The sequence below is a fragment of the Mesoplodon bidens genome (genome assembly GCF_964165515.1).
Source record: "Mesoplodon bidens genome assembly, chromosome: 6".
NCBI classification, from domain to species: domain Eukaryota; kingdom Metazoa; phylum Chordata; class Mammalia; order Artiodactyla; family Ziphiidae; genus Mesoplodon; species Mesoplodon bidens.
The window spans coordinates 60,417,194-60,443,971 of NC_138162.1; the positions used below are offsets into that span (position 1 = coordinate 60,417,194).

The 26,778-nt window shown below is 42.1% G+C and overlaps 1 protein-coding gene across 3 annotated transcripts in view; it reads right to left on the minus strand.

Moving 5' to 3' along the window:
• ADAMTSL1 (ADAMTS like 1) overlaps nucleotides 1-26,778 on the minus strand; it is a 472,971-nt gene that overhangs the window by 157,580 nt on the left and 288,613 nt on the right. For all 3 annotated transcript variants that reach the window (XM_081238316.1, XM_081238315.1, XM_081238317.1), the window contains 3 exons: nucleotides 23,352-23,531; nucleotides 14,032-14,185; nucleotides 12,016-13,144 (listed from right to left, as the gene is read on the minus strand). In XM_081238316.1, the coding sequence (XP_081094442.1) occupies nucleotides 12,016-13,144; nucleotides 14,032-14,185; nucleotides 23,352-23,531 (1,463 nt within the window). The remainder of the gene's footprint in view (nucleotides 1-12,015; nucleotides 13,145-14,031; nucleotides 14,186-23,351; nucleotides 23,532-26,778) is intronic.

The window sequence follows — 26,778 nt, forward strand, 5'->3', positions numbered from 1 at the left end:
TGGTTCTTTGAGAAGATAAACAAAATTAATAAACCATTAGCCAGACTCATCAAGAAAAAGAGGGAGAGGACTCAACTCAATAAAATTAGAAATGAAAAAGAAGTTACAACAGACACTGCAGAAATACAAAGCATGCTAAGAGACTATTACAAGCAACTCTTTGCCAATATAATGGACAACCTGGAAGAAATGGACAAATTCTTAAAAGGGATAACCTTCCAAGACTGAACCAGGAAGAAATAGAAAATATGAACAGTCCAATCACAAGTAATGAAATTGAAACTGTGATTAAAAGTCTTCCAACAAACAAAAGTCCAGGACCAACTGGCTTCACATGTGAATTCTATCAAACATTTAGAGAAGAGCTAACACCCATCCTTCTCAAAAAGTTGCAGAGGAAGGAACAGTCCCAAACTCATTCTATGAGGCCACCATCACCCTGATACCAAAATGAGACAAATCTCCTACAAAAAAAGAAAATTACAGACCAATATCACTGATGAATACAGATGCAAAAATCCTCAATAAAATACTAGCAAAAAGAATCCAACAACACATTAAAAGAATCATACACTGTGATCAAGTGGGATTTATCCCAGGGATGCAAGGATTCTTCAATATACGCAAATCAATCAATGTGATACACTATATTAACAAATTGAAGAATAAAAACCATATGATCATCTCAATAGATGCAGAAAAAGTTTTTGATAACATTCAACACCAATTTATGATAAAAACTCTCCAGAAAGTGGGCATAGAGGGAACCTACCTCAACATAATAAAGGCCATATATGACAAACCCACAGTAAACATCATTTTCAATGGTGAAAAAGTGAAATAATTTCCTCTAAGATCAGGAACAAGACCAGGATGTCCACTCTCACTACTATTATTCAACATACTTTTGGAAGTCCTAGCCATGGCGATCAGTGAAGAAAAAGAAATAAAGGGAATCCAAATCAGAAAAGAAGAAGTAAAACTGTCACTGTTTGAAGATGACATGATACTATACATAGAGAATCCTAAAGATGCCACCAGAAAACTACTAGAGCTAATCAATGAATTGGGTAAAGTTGCAGGATACAAAATTAATGCACAGAAATCTCTTGCATTCCTATATCCTAATGATGAAAAATCTGAAAGAGAAATTAAGGAAACACTCCCATTTACCATTGCAACAAAAAGAAGAAAATACCTAGGAATAAACCTACCTAGGGAGACAAAAGACCTGTATGCAGAAAAGTATAAGACACTGATGAAAGAAATTAAAGATGACACCAACAGATGGAGAGATATACCATGTTCTTGGATTGGAAGAATCAATATTGTGAAAATGACTCTACTACCCAAAGCAATCTACAGATTCAATGCAATCCCTATCAAATTACCAAAGGCATCTTTTACAGAACTAGAACAAAAACTCTTAACATTTGTATGGAGACACAAAAGACCCCAAAGAGCCAAAGCAGTCTTGAGGGAAAAAAACGGAGCTGGAGGAATCAGACTCCCTGACTTCAGACTAAACTACAAAGCTACAGTAATCAAGAGAATACGGTACTGGCACAAAAACAGAAACATAGATCAATGGAACAAGATAGAAAGCCCAGAGATAAACCCACGCACCTATGGTCAACTAATCTATGACAAAGGAGGCAAGGATATACAATGGAGAAAAGACAGTCTGTTCAATAGGTGGTGCTGGGAAAACGGGACAGCTACGTGTAAAAGAATGAAACTAGAACACTCCCTAATACCATACACAAAAATAAACTCAAAATGGATTTGAGACCTAAATGTAAGACTGGACAGTATAAAACTCTTAGAAGAAAACATAGGAAGAACACTCTTTGGCATAAATCACAGCAAGATCTTTTTTGATCCACCTCCTAGAGTAATGGAAATAAAAACAAAAATAAACAAGTGGGACCTAATGAAACTTCAAAGCTTTTGCACAGCAAAGGAAACCATAAACAAGACGAAAAGACACCCTCTCAGAATGGGAGAAAATATTTGCAAACGAATTAACGGACAAAGGATTAACATCCAAAATATATAAACAGCTCATGCAGCTCGATATTAAAAAAACAAACAATGCAATGCAAAAATGGTAGGAGCCTAAATAGACATTTCTCCAAGGAAGTCATATGAATGACCAAGAAGCACATGAAAAGCTGCTCAACATCACTAATTATAAGAGAAATGCAAATCAAAACTACAATGAGTTATCACGTCACACCAGTTAGGATGGGCATCATCAGAAAATCTACAAACAACAAATGCTGGAGAGGGTGTGGAGAAAAGGGAACCCTCTTGCACTGTTGGTGGGAATGTAAATTGATACAGCCACTATGGAGAACAGTATGGAGATTCCTTAAAAAACTAAAAATAGAATTACCATATGACCCAGCAATCCCACTACTGGGCATATACCCAGAGAAAACCATAATTCAAAAAGACGCATGCAACCCAATATTCATTGCAGCACTATTTACAATAGCCAGGTCATGGAAGCAACCTAAATGCCCATTGACAGACGAATGGATAAAGAAAATGTGGTACATATATACAATGGAATATTACTCAGCCATAAAAAGAAACGAAATTGGGTCATTTGTACAAACGTGGATGGATCTAGAGATTGTCATACAGAGTGAAGTAAGTGAGAAAGGGAAAAACAAATACTGTATATTAACGCATATATGTGGAAGCTAGAAAAATGGTACAGATGAACCGGTTTGCAGGGCAGAAATTGAGACAGATGTAGAGAAGAAACGTATGGACACCAAGGGGGGAAAGCCGCGGTGGGGTGGTGGTGAGGTGGTGATGAATTGGGCGATTGGGATTGACATGTATACGCTGATGTGTATAAAATGGATGACTAATTAAAAAAATAAAATAAATAAAAAAATTTAGGTTCATCATAAAAAAAATGCAAAAGCCATTCCTTTAATAACACTTTAAATAACCTGGGCTCAAATCCTAGCTCCACCACTTATTAAGTGTGATCAAGTTAATCAAAGAGCTCTGGGATCAATTTCAATGGCTCTTTTAAAAATCCTTTAAAAGCCATTCTTAGTAAGCCCTTTAAAAAAATATAAAGCCACTGGCTGTAATTTGCCAACCCCTGGTCTCGAGAAGGCAAATACAGGGTTAGCAGGCTGCTGCAATCATGCAGAGCTGACAAAGGTAAACCAAGTACAGGCTGTGAGAACAGAGACCAGTGGAGGGTGAAAGAGCCACTGAAGAGCGAGAACAATCTAGAAATACAGGCAGACCTCGTTTTACTGTGCTTCGCTTTCTTGTGCTTTGCAGATACTACATTTTTTAATAAACTGAAGATCTGTGGCAACCCCACGTGGAGTAAGTCTATTGGCGCCATTTTTCCAATAGCATTTGCTTACTTCGTGTCTCTGTGTCACATTTTGGTAATTTTTGCAATGTTTCAAACTTTTTCCTCATTCTTATATTTGTTATGGTGATATATGATCAGTGATCTTTGATGTTACTACTGTGACTTGCTGAAGGCTCAGATGATGGTTAGCATTTTTAGCAAGAAAGTATTTTTAGATTAAAGTATATAGATTGGTTTTTAAGACACAGTGCTATCACATACTTAACAGTCTGACACAGTACAGAGTAAACATAACTTTTATAGGTACTGGGACACACAAAAAAATTGCCTTGCTTTATTGTAATACCTGCTTTATCATGGTGATCTGGAACTGAACCCACAATATCTCCAAGGTATGCCTGTAGTTTGGCTTGGAAAGTTGGATGGATGGGGGTACTCTTTACTGAGATAAGGATTCAGGAGTTTAGTTTTAAAGATATTGAGTTGACCTTTTTGCGGGGCATCTGGGTTAGGATGCCTAGTAGACAACGGTACATCTGAGTCAGAAGAGAGATGTGCTCTGTGCTAGATACAGGAGAATCATCAGCATACAGTGGAGTCCTGGAGCCACAGGATCACTAGTGTATACAGAGTGAGGCTCCTAAGGGGGGTCGCTAAGGGATGGGTAGAGGAAGAGGAATCCAGAGATGCTGAGAAAGAATAACCAGAGAAGTAAGAAGCAAGCCAAGTGTGTGTGGTTTCTAAAGCAGCAAGAAAGTGTTTTTCGGAAGAACGGCTCAGCCTGTGTAGAATGCTGCTGAGAGCTCAGATTAGATAAGGCATGGTTTGAGAGACAACTTTCTTCTTTTTGAACAAACAAGAAGTAACTTTTTTGGGGGGGTGGGGAGCGGGCTTTACCCAAGAGGAGTGTATGTTATATGTTACATGCGGTCTTCGAATGTGAGGTGGGCAAATAGAAGCAACTCCATAATGAACTGAGTGGACATATGAGACAGGATTTAAAAAACTCATAACTAACAACCTTGGAGGGGGGACCAAAAGTAGCCTTCTATACGTGAAATATTTCTAGGTTATAAATTGGCAGTAGAGGGCTACAAGAGTCATGTTTTCAAACCACTCAGGTGCCAGTAATGCACTAGGACCATGGAGTGAGGTCTTCTGGTGGCTTTTGCAGGCAGCAATATGGTGGAACCAGTCAATTACAGATCCACACGAACTACATGGACTCAGCAATGAAAGTAAAGGGAAAACAAGGCAGAGTTCTCTTGTTTTCTCAATCAACTGGCACACAGCCCTGAAAAGCACTGTCTAACTCACCCCTGATGGCTATGCTGCAAAGTCCAGTCCTGCTTCTTTGTTCTCTGGATGAACAAGGTTGCCGCACTTAGTTATCTTAACCTCTAGCCATCTAGAATTTTTCCAGAAAATTGGCAGATTTGGAGTCTGTTAGCTTCCACCATGTCTGCTCCCTCCACACATGGGCACTTGGTGGTCTCTCTCAAATCCCAGGCTCAGGGTGAACTAAATCTAGCCCACGTGCAAGTATGTGGGTTGGTGGGAATCTGGGAAGGAGGCATGGGGATGGGAGAGTGCTTGGAATTCCTAAGTGTTATTCAGGCATGGAGTTCTGTCTGTCTCTACCACATCTTTTAACAGAACAAATAGCAAGTGCCTAATTCGACTCTGAGGTTAAACTTCCCCCATTTTTCTCTCTCAGCTCTTCTAAAAGGTGGTCCTTGAACCACCAATCTCAGAACCACCTGTAGTGCTTGTTAAAATACAAATGACAGAAAGAAGATGTGGTGCATATATACAATGGAATATTACTCAGCCATTAAAAAGAATGAAATAATGCCATTGCAGCAACATGGATGGACCTGGAGATTATCATACTAAGTGAAGTAACTCAGAGAAAGAAATATCATATGATATCGTTTATATGCAGAATGTAAAAAAAAAGACACAAAGGAACTTATTTACAGAACAGAAACAGACTCATAGACTTAGAGAACGAACTTATGGTTACCAGAGGGGAAGGGTGGGGGGTAGGGATAGATTGGGAGTTTGGGATTGACATAAACACACTGATATATTTAAAATAGATAACCAACAAGGAACTACTGTATAGCACAGGGAACTCTGCTCAATAGTCTGTAATAACATAAATGGGAAAATAACTTGAAAAAGAGTAGATACATGTATAGGTATAACTGAATCATTTTGTGGTACACCTGAAACTAACACAACATTGTTAATCAACTATACTTCAATATAAAAAAAAATAAAAAACAACAACGAAAAAATAAAGTTGAGTTTGGATTTAGTGCAAAAAAATGCAAATGATGGGACCCTACTGTAGAAAGAGTTTCTGGGGTAGGGTAGGATGTGGGTGTCTGCATTTCTAACAAGTTCCTGGAAATTATTATGCACACTAAATTTGGGAACCCCTCCTCTATCCCCTTTTTATTTTTTATTATTATTTTTAAAAATTTATTTATTTATTTCTGGCTGCATTGGGTCTTCGTTACTGCGTACGGGCTTTCTCTAGTTGCGGTGAGCGGGGGCTACTCTTCGTTGTGGTGCACCATCTTCTCATTGTGGTGGCTTCTCTTGTTGCGGAGCATGGGCTCTAGGTGCACGGGTTTCAGTAGTTGTGGCTCGCAGGCTCTAGAGCGCAGGCTCAGTAGTTGTGGCGCATGGGGTTAGTTGCTCTGCGGCATGTGGGATCTTCCCAGACTAGGGCTCGAACCTGTGTTCCCTGCACTGGCAGGTGGATTCTTAACCACTGTGCCACCAGGGAATCCCATATCCCCTTTTTAAAGTTTATAAGTTTTAAGAGAAGTATTGTGTTGGAGTTTAAAAAAAACTTGAGGCTCAAGTTACTGTATCCTCTATTAGCCTTTCAGTGTATCTTAGTTTCTGAAGAGCAGGGACCTTTCCTTATTTATGATCTCACTTTCTGGCACCCATCACTGTACCTAATGCCCAACAGATACTTGGGGAGTTGAATGCAAAGGGGCCCTTACAGCCCCCCAGCTTCTACTCACGCTCCTCTGAAATACACTCACCGCAAAGTAGCCAGTGTGCGTCTATAAAAATGGAAATTAGATCATTTGACATTCCTGGTTAATACCCTCCAAAATCTCCCTGTGGTGCTCAGACTAAAACCTCAACTCCTCATCCTGGTCTCTGGTTGCCCCCATGGCCTCATCCCATATCACCTCTACCTTCAGCCTGCCACACTCCAGCCAAATGAGCTTCTTTTGGGTTCTTTCTACACAATAAACTCATTTTCACTTTAGGGGTTTTGCACCGTTTTTCCCTTGCCCAGGAATGCTCTTCCTTCTGATGTTATATTGCTGGACACTGGTCATCATTCAGCTTTTGGCTTCCAGGTCACCTCCTCAGAGTACCCATCTAATGTGGTCACCAGATCATTGCTTATCAAAGCTCTGTTTCATTTTCTGCCCAGCACTTATCACCATCTGATATTTTTGTGTCCATTTCTGTGTTTACTGTCTTGCTCCACACTCACTCATTAATTCATACACTGTTTATTTAGTACCTGTTTCGTGCCAGCTACTCTTTCCAGCACTAGGGACACAGCAGTAAAGAAAGCCTCTACCCTAATGGACAGGCAATCAACGCATAAATACATAATATGTCAGATGACAATAAAATTCTGTGAATAAACTAGAGTTGAAGGGTTAGAGAATGATGCAGAGTGCTCCTTTAGCTAGAATGATCAGGAAAGATCTTTCTGATGTGTGCCAGTTCAGCAGATATCTAAATGTACGCAAAGTGCAAGAGAACACGGACTTCTGTTTCATTCATCACAGTATCCTAGCAAGTAGGTGTATATCTGGCATATGATAGGTAGATTAATAAATATTTATGGAATGAATAAATATGCATACCCCTCTCTTAGCATTTAAACACTGCATTTACTTCTCTGGATTCCAAACTAGACTTTGAGTTGCACTGACAGGAAATGAGTCTCCTTTTCCAACATCCTTCATATCTAACATAGGGTCTGGCTCAGAGTAAGCATGGGAAGGTTTGTGAAATAAAGGAAGAAGTAGGGATTAAGAAGAACCAGTCTGTCATAATACACTTAGGGACATCTTATAAATGACTGCTTAAGAAGTTGACATGTGCTTCTAAGAATGATGTGAATTCATTTTAACTAGTAAGTTATATATCTGATGAGATGCAGTACTATCTGAATTGTTAGTGATTCTTTCTGAAAACCAATTTCTTTCAAATCAAGCTTTGGCATATTTAAAAGCCAAGAAGTAATAGACTTCAGTCATTTTCTTTCTACCTTGACCTATCTTGCTGGCTCAGGCTATTTAGAGTATACTTTAATATATCTGCAACGTCCTACAGACCAATAGCCAGCTGAAGCTTGCAGACTCTTTCAGAAAGATGGATTTGGGCACTAAACAAAAACAGACTAACTGAACTATAACACTGGGCATTTCAGCACTTCTCTGTTTGAAAATTAATAAGCATTTCGGAACCTCTACCAGATGCACTAATGATGACAAGCAATGAAACCCAACACAATAGAGGTCACCAACAACCATAGCAGAGTAGTCCCAATGGAAGTTCTGTGCCTTCTGTGTGCTCTGTACAGATGCATCCATTTTACTTTCTGAAACTCCACTTGGACAACTGCATAGAAAAGTAAGCTCCAGCCATACTTCTAACTGGCTAGCTAAGTAAAATGGAAAAATTATGATGTCAAGGATCAGAAACAGAAATCTCTTATTTTTCCCTACCACGTGCTGTTGACTTGCTTTAAAAAGCTCTGTTGAGGCTAGATCTGGAAGAGTGGCAAGAATTGTAATACTGTTTGCTCATGGCCCCCATGTGCTTTCCTTTTGAACGTTACCCTCCACTGCCACTCTCACCAATGTCCTGGTGACTCAAGACCTAGGATTTGCCCTCTGCTGTCCTAGGCCTACAACTTTTCATATCTTTAGCACCTGGCTGCTATGTTTCTTTTTTTAGCAAGATTCTGTTGAAACTTCTTCATCTTAAAGCCATTAGGCTCTCAATGCCCATTAAGGTGAAAATTAAAAGGCAAAAGTCGTATTTCTAAGCAGTATTTCAAGAATTATTGATATCCTTGAGATTACTAGGCCAAAAAATCGTTCACTGATCAAAGAAGTACTTGGAAAACACTGAATACTATATCATCCACTTGGAAAGTCACAACACATGTTGGACTGCTTAAAGGAGTTAAAACATGGAAAAACCAAAATCATTTTCACCTGGGGGTTAGTTGAATACATTCAAGAATAGTTATCAGCTGTTGAAAAAGGTGATACCCCTACATACTACTCTGAAATGTTTCCTAGACATGTTGTTGAATAAAAATCAAGTCAAACTTCTAACCATGAGTAATTTCCCATTAAAAACACAAATCCTATGTGTGTATGTGTTTTATATATAATACAATAAAATATATAAAAATTCCAAAAGGATGTATACCGAATTATTAAGACTGACAGCCTCTGGGGAATTGGACTGAGGGCATGAAGGAGACTTGCACTTTTACTATACATATGCAGGTATTATTTGAACTGTTTTATAGCCTCTTCATTACTTTTATAATAAAAAAAGAAAAAAATCAAATACTATATTAAAAAAATAGAAGTAAAGTCCAGCAGTAAATACCTCTGTTTAGCTTTAAGCGAGCATGTCTCAAACTCACGTGATTCATGAATCCCTGTTTTGTGGACCACTTGGAAACAACTTGTACGACAAATTTTGAAGTTACTGTGCTCAAGGCTCTCCCCACTCTCCACCAACATATGGGTTTTAACCTTCTGTGACCTTCTACAAATGAGTGAAGGGTGTAGATCAGAGATGGTCTGCTACAACCCCCCTCATTTTTAAAACGAAAGGATTAAGGCCATGGAAATAAAGGGCAAGACCAGCCCGAAGCCCTCAATTCTCATCCAACTCCCTCCACATCTTTCCTGTAGTCACCAGTGACCCATGGGCCCCGATCCTTGGATTTCATAATCTCCAGCACTCAAGGAAGTTGTCAGGACCCCTGAGGAAGCCATGGCCTCAATATTCTCCCTGCGGTTCCGGGCAGAGTCCTAATCATCCCCTCCCCCATCCCCAATGGCCTGTCTTGCTGTACAGCTTTTAGGAGGAAATAGTCACTATGCAAAGGAAGGGAACCTGGAAGAAGCTGGTAGAAAACAGCAGGGATCTTGAGATAACTTGGTATCCCTGGTGAAGTACAGGAAATACATGCAAACATGAACTGAGTCACTCAAAACAGCATGAGCTTGAGTTGGCAGAACTGGGTTTGAATCTGCTCTCTTGGTTCTGTCTTTTACTAGCTATTTAACATTGGTAACTTCCTTAATTATGGTGAGCCTTGGTTTCCTCATCTCTGAAATAGGGATATCAGTTCATATGTTACACCTTACAGTGGACATTAACAGAGATGATGGCTTTGGAAGTTGCTAGCATGGGGGCACAATATCTGGAGTTAGTCAAGAAATGTTAATTCCCATCTTTTCCCTCACACAGCCAGCTGCTACCCCCTTTGATCTCAATAACACCAATCTCGGGCAATAGGCCAGGGGATATGAATGCAACAGTATCTACACTTGAGAAACCGACTGGCTGGTGGAAGGCATGGCATGACTTGGGCACAACAAGTGTGACAGGTACAGTCACAGAGGTGAGTTCCAGAGCAGCATGCACCTGAGCACCAGGGTACCACTTTCAATCAGCGCCCATCATCCTGGGGGTCTGATGCCGGAGGTGTCTCTCTCCCCAGTGGCCTCAAGGGGATTTACTGCAACTTTGGCCCGACCCACAAATTCCTTACAAAGATTTCTGGAAAGAACTGCAGGGATCATAGCAGTTAAGCTGATCAAGGAAAGTATAAGCTGGGGAGGACCAAGAAGTAATCAAGAGGAGAGGTTACCACCATAGGCTCTCAAAACATAGTGCATTCAATCCTTGTCTCCAGTGCTTCTGTGTTGGTGCCTCAGCTTTTTAATTACTGATGTGGTAACAACAGTACTTACCCCGTAGGGTTTTTTTTTTTTTTTTAAAGATTAAACAAGATAATATTACCTTTAAAGCACCAAGCACAGTGTCAAAGAAAAAATACTTAGTATTGTTATTAAAACTATTTGATCTGTAAGTGCTCAGGCTGAGAGGCAATATTATTGACATTTCAAAAGCACAAAAGATGTGGGCAGGATGGACAAAGTCATGTTTGTTCATCAAGTCTCTGAAGAGTAGACAGAACTACTCTTTGGAATCAAATAAACTTGACATTGAGTCCTCAGTCTGGTCCTTACTAAAGTGTGACCTTGGGTGAGCAGCTGAACCTCAATTTTCTATGTGAAACTGGAGGATAATGTCAATCTTGTGGACTGACTGTCAGAAGAACAAATGCAGTAACATATAAATAAACCTGGCACCCTGCCTGGCACAATAAATCCTGCCATCTTTCCTTCCTCACTCAAAGCTACCAAGCCAGTGAAGAGGATTAGCTGAACAATAGTATTTCGAAGTAGATTTAATGAAAAGAGCATGCTCCATGGATTCAGAGAAGATAAAAAGTTAAAATGAGGACTCTGGGCCAGAGGACCTTAAAGGTTCCTCCCTCATCCATGGACTGTGATTCTTCTATTCGCTGCCCATCTTATTTTTGTCACACATTTTGGCTCTGCCACCTAATAAGTGTGATCTTTAGCAAGTTGCTAGACTGGTTTCCTCTTCTGTAAAGGGTGGATAAAGATTATACCTACTTCTTAGGGCTACTGTTAGAAGTCAGTAAGATAAAGCACATAAAGTGTTTACACTTGTCTGGAAGACAGTCACTACTCAATCAATGCCAACTATCTTTGTTGTCAGGGCCACTATAAAGATTAAAGAGGATGTCCATAGGAAGCATGGCATGCTGCTTGGCACATAGGTAGTGTTAAAAATATTGTTATTATTATTACCTCTTCTGTCACTATTGATTTTACATTATGAATGGCCATGGCCCAAAGAAACCAGTAAGTAATATATGCTGTCATCCCAGTAAAGCCACATCAAAACAGAGACACCAAGAGATATTAGAATAATTAATCACAGGTCCGACTGGGAATAAAAGCTTTCTGGAACAAACAGCCTTGTCCAGCCCAGACAGAGGATGGGCTCACCCACAAGGAGCAACAGGTGCTGGCTGCACTCTCTCCCCAGCCCTGGGGGACCACACACACAGAGACAGTATCCTGGTGTATGAGACTTTCAGCGGTTCATCTCACAAAATGGTAATGTAACAATGCCTTGGCCTGGAATGATATTTTTCTGCCAAAAGTTCAAAGCTATCCAGAGAGTATCTCATTAATCTTTGGGATCCTACGGGGATTCGGGTTGGTAGGCATTCTCACTATTACCTTATAAAGATGAGAACATACAGTTTAGAGAAATTAAATACCTAGTCTTTGCTTCAACAGTCTATCAGTGCCAAGAGAGGGTTGAAACCCAGGATGGGAGCAATCCCTGAGGCCCAGTGCTCTAAGCCCGACCCTTGGAAACACCTTAAAGGGAGACTGAATAGGGTGTCTCCCACACAGTGCGGCCCCTTACCCCTCCTTCCCAGACCGGGTAGCTGCAAAGCTCACCTGTCGCTGAACTGCACCTCGTCTCCGTTCCTGGCCCAGCTGATGGTAGGCCTTGGGTTGCCTATGGCTTCGCAGTGCAGAAGCACACTCAGTGTCCCGCTAGCCAGGGCCACAGTCTGCCCGAGGTGGGTGACCACCTCGGAGGCCGAGAGCTGCTGGGCGGCTGAGATTTTGCGCAAGATGATGGGCTTCCGGTGTGGCCGGCGAGAGCTGCCCCCACCCTCCCCAGTGGACGAGGTCCGGAGGGAGCTACTGAAGCCAGACACGTGTTTATGAGGCGGGATGGCCACTGGGGGGATCCCCCGCTCGGACGGCTTGAGGAGCGCGTCCTGGTGCGCGTCCTGGCGGCTGCGGAAGAGCTCCTGGGCCAGCTGGGCCACTAGGTGCTTGCTGTAGACGTCGCGGAGCTCCTCGGGCTGCTGGGAGAGGTTCCGGAGGATGTCGTCCAGGCGCTGCTGCTCGGCCACCATGGTGAAGGGCAGGTGCGGAAGGCCCTGCTCGGCGTTCTGGTCCTCTTCTGAGGATGTGTTCCTTTCTGTGGAGTCCTGGACCTCCCAGGAGGCGAGCAGCTCCCCTGGCCAGCCCCCCTGCTCCAGCAACCGAGAGACCAGGTCATCATAGCGGCTCCCGGCATCAGCAGGGAGGCCCCGCTTCTCGGCCTTGCTGCCATTGGAGAAGATCCCGTTCTGGTGTTTGTGCGTCTGCAGGGCCTCCTTCGGGCGGGCCTTCCTCACCGCAAGGGCGTCTTCCTCGCTCCGCAGGCTCAAGGGCCGGGCCACCAACTTCCGGTTGCCTCCAATGAGCTTAATCACAAACTGCTCCCGGGCCGGGCCGGCCGAGCAGGTGTAGATGCCCACATCAGAGGGCTTGAGGCGGTGGATCTTTAGGTACCCAAACGGGGCCACGGTGACGTGGGCGGAACTGATGAGGTGCTGGCCGTCTTTCTCCCAGGTGATGAGGGGCTTGCGGAAGCGCCGGGTGGGACAGCGTACCACCACTGCGGTCTTGGGGAGCAGGTAGGCGAATCCCCCCACGATGAAGTGCAGCTTCCTCTGCCGGCGGGTCTGGATGTATACCTTCCTTGCTGCTGCGATGTGAGGACTGTGCTTTGTGGATGGCCACCCGGGCCCTGGAATGAAAGAAACGAAAGGGAAGGCAGATGGATGGAGAAAGAGAAGCGGAGAGCGGAGAGAGAGAAGCGGAGAGCAGAGAAAAGGGACAGTGAGGTGCAGCGACAAGAGACAGTGAAAAGGAGAGGGCAAAGAGAAGAGAGACAGGGGGACAAAAGGGAGAAGAGGGAAAGAAAGCGCTTCAGTTTGCTTTGGGCAGGGCCTTCATTTACCACCTTCTGTTTTACGGGAGTAAATGGCTACCAGCTGTGGACCATCAAGCTGCTGCCGCAATGAAACATGGGAAAGCTAATTAGGTGCAGTGGGGCCACCTGCTATCACGCTGCTGGGGTTTTCTACCCCTAGAAGCTGAGATGCAGGGTTCTAGATGGAGGGCGATTCCAGGGGAAAGACAGTTCCTCTCATTAAAAGGACTTAAAAAAGAAAGAAAGAAAAAGAAATCAGCATCATAAAAAGAGGCAGAGGACAAAGAGAAGGAGAATGGATCCCTTTTGGGTCCCGCAGAGCACCAGGGTCCCCGTATACATGGGGAGGAGACCCCAGAAGTGTTACACCTCTAGGGATTAATATTAAACAAAACAAATCTGTTTAGTTTAAAACACCGGAGTGGGTAACATTAGGCTTCATTAGTAACATGCTGACTCCAGCTTCCAGATCTCCATATGCCAGCAAGTGAACTTTGCTCTACCTCCTGCAAACTGTTTTTTCCAGCAGAGAAGAGCATCCTGCCTGGCCACGTGTAATTAAGATTCCTCTCCCATCTCCAGCTGATGCCCTCAGCCTAATGCCCTCAGAGGGCTTTACTGCCAATCTGCCGCTGGTCTTGGGTTCAGGGAAAGCTACTGCTCTTGCCGTCCCCCCATCCCCAGAGCTCTGGCATACTCACTTGCACAGGTGGCCAGCATACAGGGCCTGATGGATGAAGAGAACGGCAGGGGCGGGCACAGGGAGGAATTGACAGTAGCTGAGACACCTGTTTTCAGCACCTTCCGGCAAACAGCACTTCGCGTCTGGGTGCCCTCCCCGCAGCTCGTGGAACACTGGTGGGGAAAAAAGGGCCCAAAGCATGTAAATTCATGTAACTAAAGGCTAATGGGTTTGTGTGGCCTCTGAAACTCACCAAAATAAGGAAGAAGTTGCTTGGAAAAGCAATAGCAACTAAGAGAGATAGAGAAATATTAATTATGTAACAATGTGGGAAGACACATCCATACTATAGGCATATTCTACTCTCAGATTTTCTAGTCTCAGGTCTCCTGTGGACCTTTCACCTATTTTTACTTTTTTATTCTAACATCTTTATTGGAGTATAATTGCATCACAATGCTGTGTTAGTTTCTGCTGTATAACAAAGTGAATCAGCTCTATGTATACATATATACCCCTATCCCCTCCCACTTGCGTATGCCACCCACTAGGTGGTCACAAAGCACCAGGCTGATCTCCCTCTGCTATGTGGCTGCTTCTCACTATCTATTTTACATTTGGTGGTGTATATATGTCAATACTACTCTTTCACTTTGTCCCAGCTTACCCTTCCCTCTCCCCGTGTCTTTAAGTCCATTTTCTATGTCTGCGTCTTTATTCCTGTCTTAACCCTAGGTTCATATACCTATTGTATATGCCCCTAGGAATATACAATATATTCCACTGTATATATGTGCCACATCTTCTTTATCCATTCATCTGTCGATGGACACTTAGGTTGCTTCCGTGTCCTGGCTATTGTAAACAGTGCTACAATGAACATTGTGGTATGTCTCATTTTGAATTATGATTTTCTCAGGGTATATGCCCAGTAGTGGGATTGCTGGGGCATATGTTAGTTCTATTTTTAGTTTTTTCTGAATCTATTGAGATTATCATATGGTTTTTATCCTTCAATATGTTAATATGGTACATCACATTGATTGATTTGCATATATTGAAGAATCCTTGCATTCCTGGGATAAACCCCACTTGATCATGGTGTATGATTCTTTTAATGTGCTGTTGGATTCTGTTTGCTAATATTTTGTTGAGGATTTTTGCATCTATGTTCATCTGTGATACTGGCCTGTAGTTTTCTTTCTTTGTGACATCTTTGTCTGGTTTTGGTTTCAGGGTGATGGTGGCCTCATAGAATGAGTTTGGGAGTGTTCCTCCCTCTGCTACATTTTGGAAGAGTTTGAGAAGGATACGTGTTAGCTCTTCTCTAAATGTTTGATAGAATTCGCCCGTGAAGCCATCTGGTCCTGGGGTCTTGTTTATTGGAACATTTTTAATCACAGTTTCAGTATCAGTGCTTGTGATTGGTCTGTTTATATTTTCTATTTCTTCCTGGTTCAGTCTTGGAAGGTCGTGCTTCTCTAAGAATTTGTCCATTTCTTCCAGGTTGTCCATTTTATTGGCATATAGCTGCTTGTAGTAATGTCTCATGATCCTTTATATTTCTGCATTGTCAGTTGTTACTTCTCCTTTTTCATTTCTAATTCTGTTGATTTCTGTCTTCTCCCTTTTGTTTTTTTCTTGATGAGTCTGGCTAATGGTTTATCAATTTTGTTTATCTTCTCAAAGAACCAGCTTTTAGTTTTATTGATCTTTGCTACTGTTTCCTTCATTTCTTTTTCATTTCTTTCTGATCTGATCTTTATGATTTCTTTCCTTCTGCTAACTTAGGGGTTTTTTTGTTCTTCTTTCTCGAATCGCTTTAGGTGTAAGGTTAGGTTGTTTATTTGAGATTTTTCTTGTTTCTTGAGTTAGGATTGTATAGCTATAAACTTCCCTCTTAGAACTGCTTTTGCTGCATCCCACTGGTTTTGGGTCGTTGTGTTTTTATTGTCACTTGTTTCTATGTATTTTTTGATTTCCTCTGATTTCTTCAGTGATCTCTTGGTTATTTAGTATCATATTGTTTAGCCTCCATGTGTTTGTATTTTTGATAGTTTTTTTCCTGTAATTGATATCTAGTCTCATAGCATTCTGGTTGAAAAGATACTTGATATGATTTCAATTTTCTTAAATTTACCAAGGCTTGACTTGTGACCCAAGATATGATCTATCCTGGAGAATGTTCCATGCGCACTTGAGAAGAAAGTGTATTCTGTTGTTTTTGGATGGAATATCCTATAAATATCAATTAAGTCCATCTTGTTTAATGTGTGATTTAAAGCTGCGTTTCCTTGTTTATTTTCATTTAGGATGATCTGTCCATTGGTGAAAGTGGGGTGTTAAAGTCCCCTACTATGATTGTGTTACTGTCGATTTTCCCTTTTATGGCTGTTAGCATTCGCCTTATATATTGGGGTCCTCCTGTGTTGGGTGCATAACTGTTTACAATTGTTATATGTTCTTCTTGGATTGATCCCTTGATCATTATGTCATGTCCTTCCTTGTATCTTGTAATAGTCTTTATTTTAAAGTCTATTTTTTTATGATATGAGTATTGCTACTCCAGCTTTCTTTTGATTTCCATTTGCATGGAATATCTTTTTCCATCCCCCCACTTTCAGTCTCTATGTGTCCCTAGGTCTGAAGTGGGTCTCTTGTAGACAGCATATATGCGGGTCTTGTTTTTGTATCCATTCAGCCAGTCCATGTCTTTTGGTTGGAGCATTTAATCAATTTACATTTAAGGTAATTATTGATGTGTAGGTTCCTATTACCATTTTCTTAATTGTTTTGGGTTTGTTTTTGTAGGTTTTTTCCTTCTCTTGTGTTTCCTGCCTAGAGAAGTTCCTTTAGCATTTGTTGTAAAGCTGGTTTGGTGGCCAGCTTAACTTTTGCTTGTTTGTAAAGGTTTTAATTTCTCTGTTGAATCTGTATGAGATCCTTGCTGGGTCGAGTAATCTTGGTTGTAGGTTTTTCCCTTTCATCACTTTAAATACGTCCTGCCACTCCCTTCTGGCTTGCAGAGCTTCTGCTGAAAGATCAGCTGTTAACCTTATGGGGATTCCCTTGTATGTTATTTGTTGCTTTTGTCTTGCTGCTTTTAATATTTTTTCTTTGTATTTAATTTTTGATAGTTTGACTAATATGTGTCTTGGAGTGTTTCTCCTTGGATTTATCCTGTATGGGACTCTCTGTGCTTCCTGGACTTGATTGGCAATTTCCTTTCCCATGTTATGGAAGTTTTCAACTATAATCTCTTCAAATATTTTCTCAGATGATTTCTTTTTCTCTTCCTCTTCTGGGACCCCTTTAATTTGAATGTTGGTGCATTTAATGTTGTCCCAGAGGTCTCTGAGACTGTCCTCAATTTTCATTCTTTTTTCTTTTTTCTGCTCTGCAGTAGGTATTTCCACTATTTTATCTTCCAGGTTACTTATCCATTCTTCTGCCTCAGTTATTCTGCTATTGATTCCTTCTAGAGAATTTTAAATTTCTTTTATTGTGTTGTTCATCATTGTTTGCTCTTTAGTTCTTCTAGGTCCTTGTTAAACATTTCTTGTATTTTCTCCATTCTATTTCCAAGATTTTGGATATCTTTACTATCATTACTCTGAATTGTTTTTCAGGTAGACTGCCTATTTCCTCTTCATTTGTTTGGTCTGGTGGGTTTTTACCTTGGTCCTTCATCTGCTTATTTCTGTCTTCTCATTTTGTTTAACTTACTGTATTTGGGGTCTCCTTTTCGCAGGCTGCATGTTCGTATTTCCCATTGTTTTTGGTGTCTCCCCCCAGTGGGTGAGGTTGGTTCAGTGGCTTGTGTAGGCTTCCTGGTGGAGGGGACTGGTGCCTGAGTTCTGGTGGGTGGAGCTGGATCTTGTCCTTCTGGTGGGCAGGGCCACGTCTGGTGGTGTGTTTTGGGGTGTCTGTGAATGTAGTATGATTTTAGGCAGCCTCTCTGCTAATGGGTGGGATTGTGTTCCTGTCTTGCTAGTTGTTTGGCATGGGGTGTCCAGCACTGAAGCTTGCTGGCCATTTGGTGGAGCTGGGTCTTAGTGTTGAGACAGAGATCTCTGGGAGAGCTCTCACCGATTGCTGTTACGTGGGCCTGGGAGGTCTCTGGTGGTCCAATGTCCTGTACTCGGCTCTCCCACCTTGGAGGCTCAGCCCTGACACCAGGCTGGAGCACCAAGACCCTGTCAGCCACATGGCTCTAACATGTTGACCTCCAAATGGCAAAATCCTTTCTTTGTTTGAATAAAGGTGGCCTTCGAGGTCCAGGTTTCAGGGAACTGGCCCAGGGTGGCCATCCCTGGTTTCACATCAACATGATCTCAGGCAGAAACCTCCTTGTTTTTCCATTTTGTCTTTAAGTTACTTGTTGAAACAACTGGCCCGTGGTCCCAAGGACAGTCGCAGCTTTGGCTGGTGGGGGCCCTCCCTCCCACTGGGCTCCCTGTTTTTACTTTTGTGGCCTGGGCTTTAGAGTTAGAGAGTCACAGAGTTCAACTCAGTATTTCACTAGTTGGCAAGTCTCTTAAACTCTCTGAGTCTGTTACCACTTCTTATACTTATTTTGCAAGGCTGGGAATTAAATGAGATAATATATTTTAAAATATCACACATAGAAATGACATTCAGTTAATGCTAATTCCTATCTCCTTCCTTTACAAATAAATTATAATACTTTAATGCCAAGTATCAGATAATTCTTATGCATTTACTTTGTTTGAGGTGGGGCGCTACATGCTATGGGACAAAATGTGCAAGATGGTTCCTAACCTCAAGGCGATGTCATCAAATAATGGGAAGAAATCCAAATGCATTGTTAAAATGAAATAGTATATTAGGGAACATAGAAATCAAAACCCCAATGAAATCCCACTTTATATTCACTAAAATTTCCATAATCCAAAAGACGGACAACAATAATTATTATTATTATAAGTGAGGATGTGGAAAAATTAGAGCCTTCCTGTATTGCTGGTGGGAATGTAAAATAGCACAGCCCTTTTAGAAAGCAAGTTTGATGGTTTTTAAAAAAGTTAAGCATACATTTATCATATGACCCAGCAATTTCAGTCCTAGGTATCTTACCCAATAGAAATGAAAACATACATCCATATAAAGACTTGTATGCTAAGGTTCATAGCAACATGATTCTTAATAGGCAAAAGTGGAAACAACTCAAATATCCCTGATTTGGTGAATGGATAAATGAAATGCGGTATATCTGTATCATGGAATATTTTATTCCACCCTAAGAAGGAATGTTCGATAATGTGCTACAAAATGGATAAACCTTGAAGACATTATGCTAAGTTGAATTTTATAGTATATAAATTATACCTCAATAAAGCTGTTTAAATAATTATATAGTAATAAAAGAATTTAGTAAAAATATAAAACTAAAAGTCAAGTGAAGTATTAAAATATTAATGCTAACAATTGGTGAATGCTTATGGTATACTAGTGATTTCCTGGCCTAATCTGGAAGATCACTGGAGTCTGGATGGGTGTAGAGAACCGGGGATAAGCATGGGAGGCAGGGAAATAACCAGAATCAAGGTAGAAGAGTTCAGTGCACAAGGCCAAGGCAGGCTTGTGGGCAGACCTAAACCAGTTTGACTGAACAGAGGGGCCAAGTGGAGAGTGTCAGGAGCTCAAGAGGTTGTTTGGGGCCAGATGTTGGAGACTTTTAATTTTGACAGAAGGTTTGGAATTGGTCCATAAGGCAATGAGGAGCCATTAAAGGGAAGAGTGAAATGATGAAAGAGGTATTTTGAGAAGGTTAATCTGGCAACAGTGTCTGGGAGGGATGGGAGTAGGAGATGAATGGCAGACAGGGATGTCAGTTAAGAAGGCTGCCATGGTAGTCCAGGCTTGAGATGATAACGGCCTGAACTAGGGTCATGGCAGCATGCCACGTTAACTTGAAGAATGACAGTAGAAACCAAAAAATATTATCTTATGTATCTAAGTTTTATATGCTAGCCCATGGAAATGAACTATTCTATGCAAGGCACTGTGATATCCACCACCCTGAAAGACATTTAAGACGCAAAAAACAGGGATGAGAATCAAGCCCGTTGCTTTTGTTACCTGATGATCATGGATTCCACGATCCCTTATTTTATTGTAAATGACAGCACCGAATCCAGGGATCAGGTGGGATGGGGGTAAAGAGCCTGGAAAGTTTAAAAGCCTGGTCATTTTAGTGCTGCCAAGTAGAAAAATGGAAAAATGGACTGTGTGTCAGAAGACGAGCTTAGGATTTGGGTCAAGTCTAGTTCTTTCTCTAAAATTCTCAATTTCTAAACTTCTCTCAATTTCCACATCTTTAAAACAGGGAAACTATACTCGAGCAGGGATTTTCAGACTGTGTTCTTTAATTATGTTGAACAAGTGATTTAGGGGCTTCTCAGGTGGTCTGGAGACCCAACCACTTGGAGATCCAGGACCCCTACCCAACCTACCCACTACTTCAACCAAAACAGCTCTGATTTGTTCTGTTTTAGATTTCTGGCTTCACAAAAACATTTCAATGGAAAAAAGGGTCTTGTGGCTTTAATTTTTAAAAGAACAACTAGGTTATAGGATCTCCTAAGTTCCTTCTAGCTCGAAAATTGAGTTTAATTTCTTTTATATTTTTGTGAGGGAGGAATTTCCGTAAAAATATGACTTAAAAAATAATGAATAGCCAACTCTTTCAAGAGATGCAAGTGTTTCTTTTAAAGAAAAGAAGTAAGGTCTTTTGAGAGGCCTTTCCTCAGAATAGGATCTGAAAGTAATTTTATTTGAAGTGTTTAAAACTTTGGCTTAATTCTGTCTCTGAGGGATTCTGTGCAGTAACCATGAGATTGCGCCCAGATAGCTGAGGATGAAAAACACCCATAGATCATCCAGGTCTTCCTTTCTCCAAGGGGAGTCATGTGGGGGTGTGTGGAATGCACGTCTCATCCCAGCCAGAGGGGCCAAGGGAAGGGTTGTTGGGATGATAGGGGCAACTGGAAACCCTGTGAACACCCCCAGGAGCACTTTTGTATGGCACCAGCTTGAGTTTAACCTCAGTGAATTGGGGTTAAAATCCCACCATTCCCAGCCCCTTCTCATTGTTTGGAATTTCCATTCATCAGCCCAGATAATGCAGAACCTAGTACCATTCCCTGGATAAGGGCTAACTCTACCTAGTTCCCCAAGTGTAACTTCCACCTCCTAGGAAGACCAGCAAAGCTTGTGGGAGGCCTTGGTCATGATCCTGGGTCCAGCCAGTCAAGTGCTTTCTTTTATTTCCTCTCCTTTTCCCGACAATGAGGAGGGATGGAAGAAAATCATAACAATAGTAAGGGTTAACTTTTACTAGACACAAAGTACTTTATGTGCATCATTTAATTTTTAAGCGTCCCAATAACCATGTTAGCGAACACCATTATCATCTCCAATATTTAGCTAAGCAAACTAAGGCCTAGAAGGGTTAAGTAACTAGCCCAGGTTATATAGCTAGTAAGTGGCGGAGTCAGGATTCAAACCTAAGTTTGCCTGTCTTTGAGTCTGAACTCTTAACTACACGTGATACTGTTCTAAAGGTCTCCTTTACTTAATGGGACCCATGGGATTGCAATGCAGCAGTCTCCTTTCCTTAGTGCCTAATCACAGGGTCCCTCCTTCAGATTTTCTCCATGTTCCATATGCTCAGAGGCCACAAACTCCAGGAAGTTGGGAGGACAGTTCTAATACACACAAGTCCCTTTCTCAGCATCCCACTCATGGAAGACTATCACCGACAGACTTAGAAGAGCAGCGCCTTTTACACGACGCCCCTGGGAGAAATCTTCATCTAGAGTCACTTACTTGGCAAATACATCAGTGCCCTCGTCTGCACTGCTAGTTTTGTTAATGATTTTTCATATATGATACCATACCCCAAATCAACAATCCATGGAAAAATTGTCACTGACATGTTCACACATGCACATACAGATACGCTCATTCCATACATTTAATCTTTTATCCTTCTGAAACAAAATTATTTCTAGAAGATGAAATAATAATCATTGCCCCTTCTGTTCTGAGCCATTTGCGGGGAGCTACCATCAGAAGGCAATTTTACTGCCAAATTACAAAATCTATGGTGATATCGGTTACCTCTCAATTTCAGTGCCCTTTGCAGGCACCGTCTGATGGACCTCTACACGGGTTGACAAAACACGGGGCAAGAATTCTCAGAATGTAGGTTGAAAGTCATGGCATCTTAATTTTCAGAGGCAGCTTTCCCCTCTGTGATGTATTTTAACCAGCAGCAGCTCTGTCCTGTGAGTTGGAAAGACTGCAAAGGAGGCAGTGAGATCACCAAGGCCAGTTCAGATGCCTCTATGCAAGAAAGGAGAGGGGCTCGAATCTGCCTGGGACACAGAGATGTTCACTTCAGGCCTTGTCATTCTGTTCTTGGCTGTATCTGCTTGCGAGGGAGATTTCTCTATGAAAGACACATAGGCCCATGAAGCTGGGGGAGTTGCAGGCAAGTCAAAGAAGGAGGAGAGGCTGAAAACAAGTTGAAGCTGGGTATCAATGAATTAGTTCATGCTAGTGCTCAAGTAGGAAGGATTTAGAGAAGTAGGTTAGTTGGGGGTCTATCACTAACTTACAAGGCAAGTCAGGAACGGTAATGCTGATGCAGCCATCTCCCCAGATGCAGGGCAACGGGGGAAATCAACTTCTCTTGCTGGGAAGCTGTTGATGTTTTGGAGCCAGAAAACTGACAGGAAAGAGGCAGGATTTCCTTGGCCTTCTTTTCCTAATAAATCATGTGCCTCATTCTCCAGTAACTTGGAAGAGAAAAACTAGAGAGGCTTTGCCTTTCCTGAGGAGAGACTAGAAACATCGGGGAGTATGAGATGCAGGGGGGTCAAGAAGGCGGGAGTGAAGGTAGAGGAAGAACCCGGTGTTCTGAGTAGAATCCTGGGCCTGAACAGTACGAAGGAATTAGGCCTGGTTTTGTCCCGCGAAGGGCCCGTTTACAATTCCCTGCTTCTGACTGTTGAGTGAGGGCTGGCTGCTTAACTCCCATCCCTGCAGCCTAGTTAAAATCTAGTTACACAATATGGTATCAGTGCTTACAGAAACTCTGTTCCATGAAGAACTGATTCACTTTGCTGTACACCTGAAACTAACACAAAAGTGTAAATCAACTATGCTCCGATAAAAATTAAAAAAACAAAACTCTGTTCCACAGTGTTAGGAGGATTATTTTGTTCTCCTCTTGCCTTCTGTATCTATAAGCTTGGGTGCCTTCTCCTCCTTATGTCTCTTTTGTTATCTCCTTCCGAGAAGCATACTTACCTCTGTCCAGTCAGAGAGCAGCCACTCGCTGGGACAGTCATCTTTCTTGCAGGCTTGCTGGGAGGCCAGTTTGGGGGCCGAACAGAAGGTCTCTGGAAGCTCCAAGAAGCTGCCATCAGCCATGCGCTGTTTGCAAAGAACCTCGCGCTTCTGGATGCCCCCTCCGCAGGTCCTGGAACACTGGGGAAGGAAGAGAAAGCAGACCCTGCATAGGACAGTAGCACATTTGACTGCTAATTCTTACCTTAGCCTTGGTTTGACTCAAGAGTGAAAAAAGAAAAAAAAATAAAAATAAAAATAGAAAATGAAGAATACCCAGGAACCGGCCCAAAGCATTTTGCTTCCTCTCCTTGAAATGAATTTTGTAGCAAGTTCTACACCCTCTGCTCTTAATCTCAGATATGTAGCTAGAGCACCCAGGAACTTCACGGGCCTTTAAATCTTAGAAAGTTGGTTCTACCTAGGGGCAGGACAGGAATAAAGACACAGATGTAGAAAATGGACTTGAGGACACAGAGAGGGGGAAGGGTAAGCTGGGATGAAGTGAGAGAGTGGCATGGACATATATACACTACCAAACGTAAAATAGATAGCTAGTGGGAAGCAGCCGCATAGCACAGGGAGATCAGCTCGGGGCTTTGTGACCGCCTGGAGGGGTGGGATAGGGAGGGTGGGAGGGAGATGCAAAAGGGAGGGGATATGGGGATATATGTATACGTATAGCTGATTCATTTTGTTATAAAGCAGAAACAAACACACCATTGTAGAGCAATTGTACTCCAATAAAGATGTTAAAAAAAAAAAAAAAGTTCGTTCTAAACTATGATTTGCAGCCACCCAAGACAACTGGTTTAAAAGGTTATATAATAGAAGATTAAACATATTTATGACCCAGTGAAAATAATCTGTGCTGCTTCCAGAATGAACAAGAGAGAGCTGCTGCCACCAGTGTAGATCTGGGAGAATTAACCTGCAGAGAAGGCGGCACGTCCTCTCTCTCTCTAAGTGTAAACATCCACTCTACCCCATTGGAGGGGCGGTAGATTTGAGGCTTGGTTTTCCGAAGGACTCCCTGGAACACGTTTCTTGTAGGACTGGTGTTTTCTTAGGGCGGTGGGAGCAAGACCCATGGAAATTTGGGATACAAGAAAAATCACCTCATTTTAGTGGTTTTCAGCAGGACCCCAAATCAAACACACCATTTACATGTAATTTAATAGTTATCATCCAGTTGCCCGAGGGGGGGCAGGAGGCTGTTATTCCAGGACTTTGTTCCTCCCTTGCAGTAGCAAAGCAGCCCTCCGTTTTTAGCTGGGCACAAGACCTTTTGGCATACAGACTATATTTGCTGACCTCCCTTGAAGGTGCCACGTGACTAAGTGCTGGGCAAAAGGATATAAGTAGAATGTTGTGTGCAGCTTCAAGGAAAAACCCACAAAAAGAAAATGTGGCATTTTCCCCTTCCCGCCTCGTCCTTGCTGGCTGGAATATGAACACGATGTCTAAAATTTAACCTTCCGCCTTGGATAGCGATAGGCAAAAGGAGGGAAGCAGCCTATCTTCCTGGGGGTGAAGCCGACATACCGGCCCTGGATGGCCTGTGTGTGTATAAGAGGAAAACACTTCTCTTTCTTATCTAAGCCACTATGCTTAGTGTCATTTTTAGTCCATCTAACTCTAGCTAGAAAGACAAATACTGTATGAAATCACTTACATGTGGAATCTAAAAAATACAACAAACTAGTGAATGTAACAATAAAGAAGCGGAATCACAGATATGGGGAACAAATGAGTGGTTGTCAGTTGAGGGGGGGAGGGGCAATATAGGGGTGAGGAAGTGGGAGATACAAACTACTGGATATAAGATGGGCTCAGGATGTATTGTACAACAAAGGGAATATAGCCAATGTTTTGTGATGACTAAATGGAAAGTAGCCTTTAAAAATTGTATAAAAATTTTTTTAAAAATGAAAAAAGGAGGCATAGGCACAAATGCTATGAAATAGGGAAAAGAAAAAAAAATCTAACCCTAGCTAATCTATCAACCATGACCACTCTGTTCTGGGGGTGGAAGGGTTTTATTTTAAAACTCTAAGGAGCGCTCTGCTTTCTTCAAGAAGAGTCCCTTTTCTTGAATCTGCTGCCCTTGTGCTTGTTGAGAAATTAGGCCTGGGTATACAGAGGCTGAGTGTTTGTGCTGTAGGAGCTTCTTGTGCTGCAGCAGTGGCCTCTCTGAACTCATGGGGGGTCTGTGCTCAGTTGGCTGGAGTCAGAACTGCAAGGGGGATGTGTACCCAGAGTCAAGGTGAGGATGGTGATATAGTGCTCCTGAGAAGAGTCAGAACGCTGCTGTGGCCCAGCTATCACCCTCTTATTCGGCGGTCCCAATCCTGATGCACTTTATTTATTTATTTCTAAAATTTTATTTAATTAATTATTTTTGGCTGTGTTGGGTCTTCGTTACTGCATGCGGGCTTTCTCTAGTTGCGGAGAGCGGGGGCTACTCTTTGTTGCTGTGGGTCGGCTTCTCCTTGCGGTGGCTTCTCTTGTTGTGGAGCATGGACTCTAGGCACGCAGGCTTCAGTAGTTGTGGCTCACGGGCTCTAGAGCGCAGGCTCAGTAGTTGTGGCACACGGGCTTAGTTGCTCCGCAAGTGGGATCCTCCCGGACCAGGGCTCAACCCGTGTCCTCTGCATTGGCAGGTGGATTCTTAACCACTGCGCCACCAGGGAAGCCCCTGCTGTACTTTAAAACCACCTGGGAGCTTTTAAAAAGTCCTGAGTCCTGGGCCCCATCTCAGATTCATTAAACTCTGGGATATATGTCCCAGACATTAATTTTTTTAATAAAAAAATTTTTTTTAAACCTCCCAGGTAATTCTATGCAAGATTGAGAACCATCTGTCCAAATGAATGCCCCTCCATCATTTCCAATGGGAGTAAAATAAACATGGAGGGGAAAACCTGGGACCCAGAGCAGCCTCTGTTAGAGCCAGTGGTTACGTGGAGTATCTTACAAGGTGTATGGGTGTCCATCCAATTTGAATAAATGCTCCCAATATAAACAGGTAGCTGAATAAGAACAGCATTCAGATTTAAGCATCTTACTGAATGTGGCAATAAGGTAAAATGCAGGTTAATTTTTTCTCTCTTTCAAATTAAGGAGCGGATGAAAATAATTGGTTTTATTTTAAGGGTGACGTTGTAATGTGCTACAGAGTGTGACCACTCACTTAAAATAACAGAGCTGAGTTGTCACTTTGCAGATAGGACCTGATTTAAGGGACAGACCCTCAGATGATTCCCCCCTACACTATGTGGAATTCTGTGCCAACTGTATGACAAAACAGCTGCAAGAAAAGTTAAAAAAAAATCAGCTTATTTTGAAGTTTGACCTACACAGAAAACTTGCAGGAAATTCTCAACAC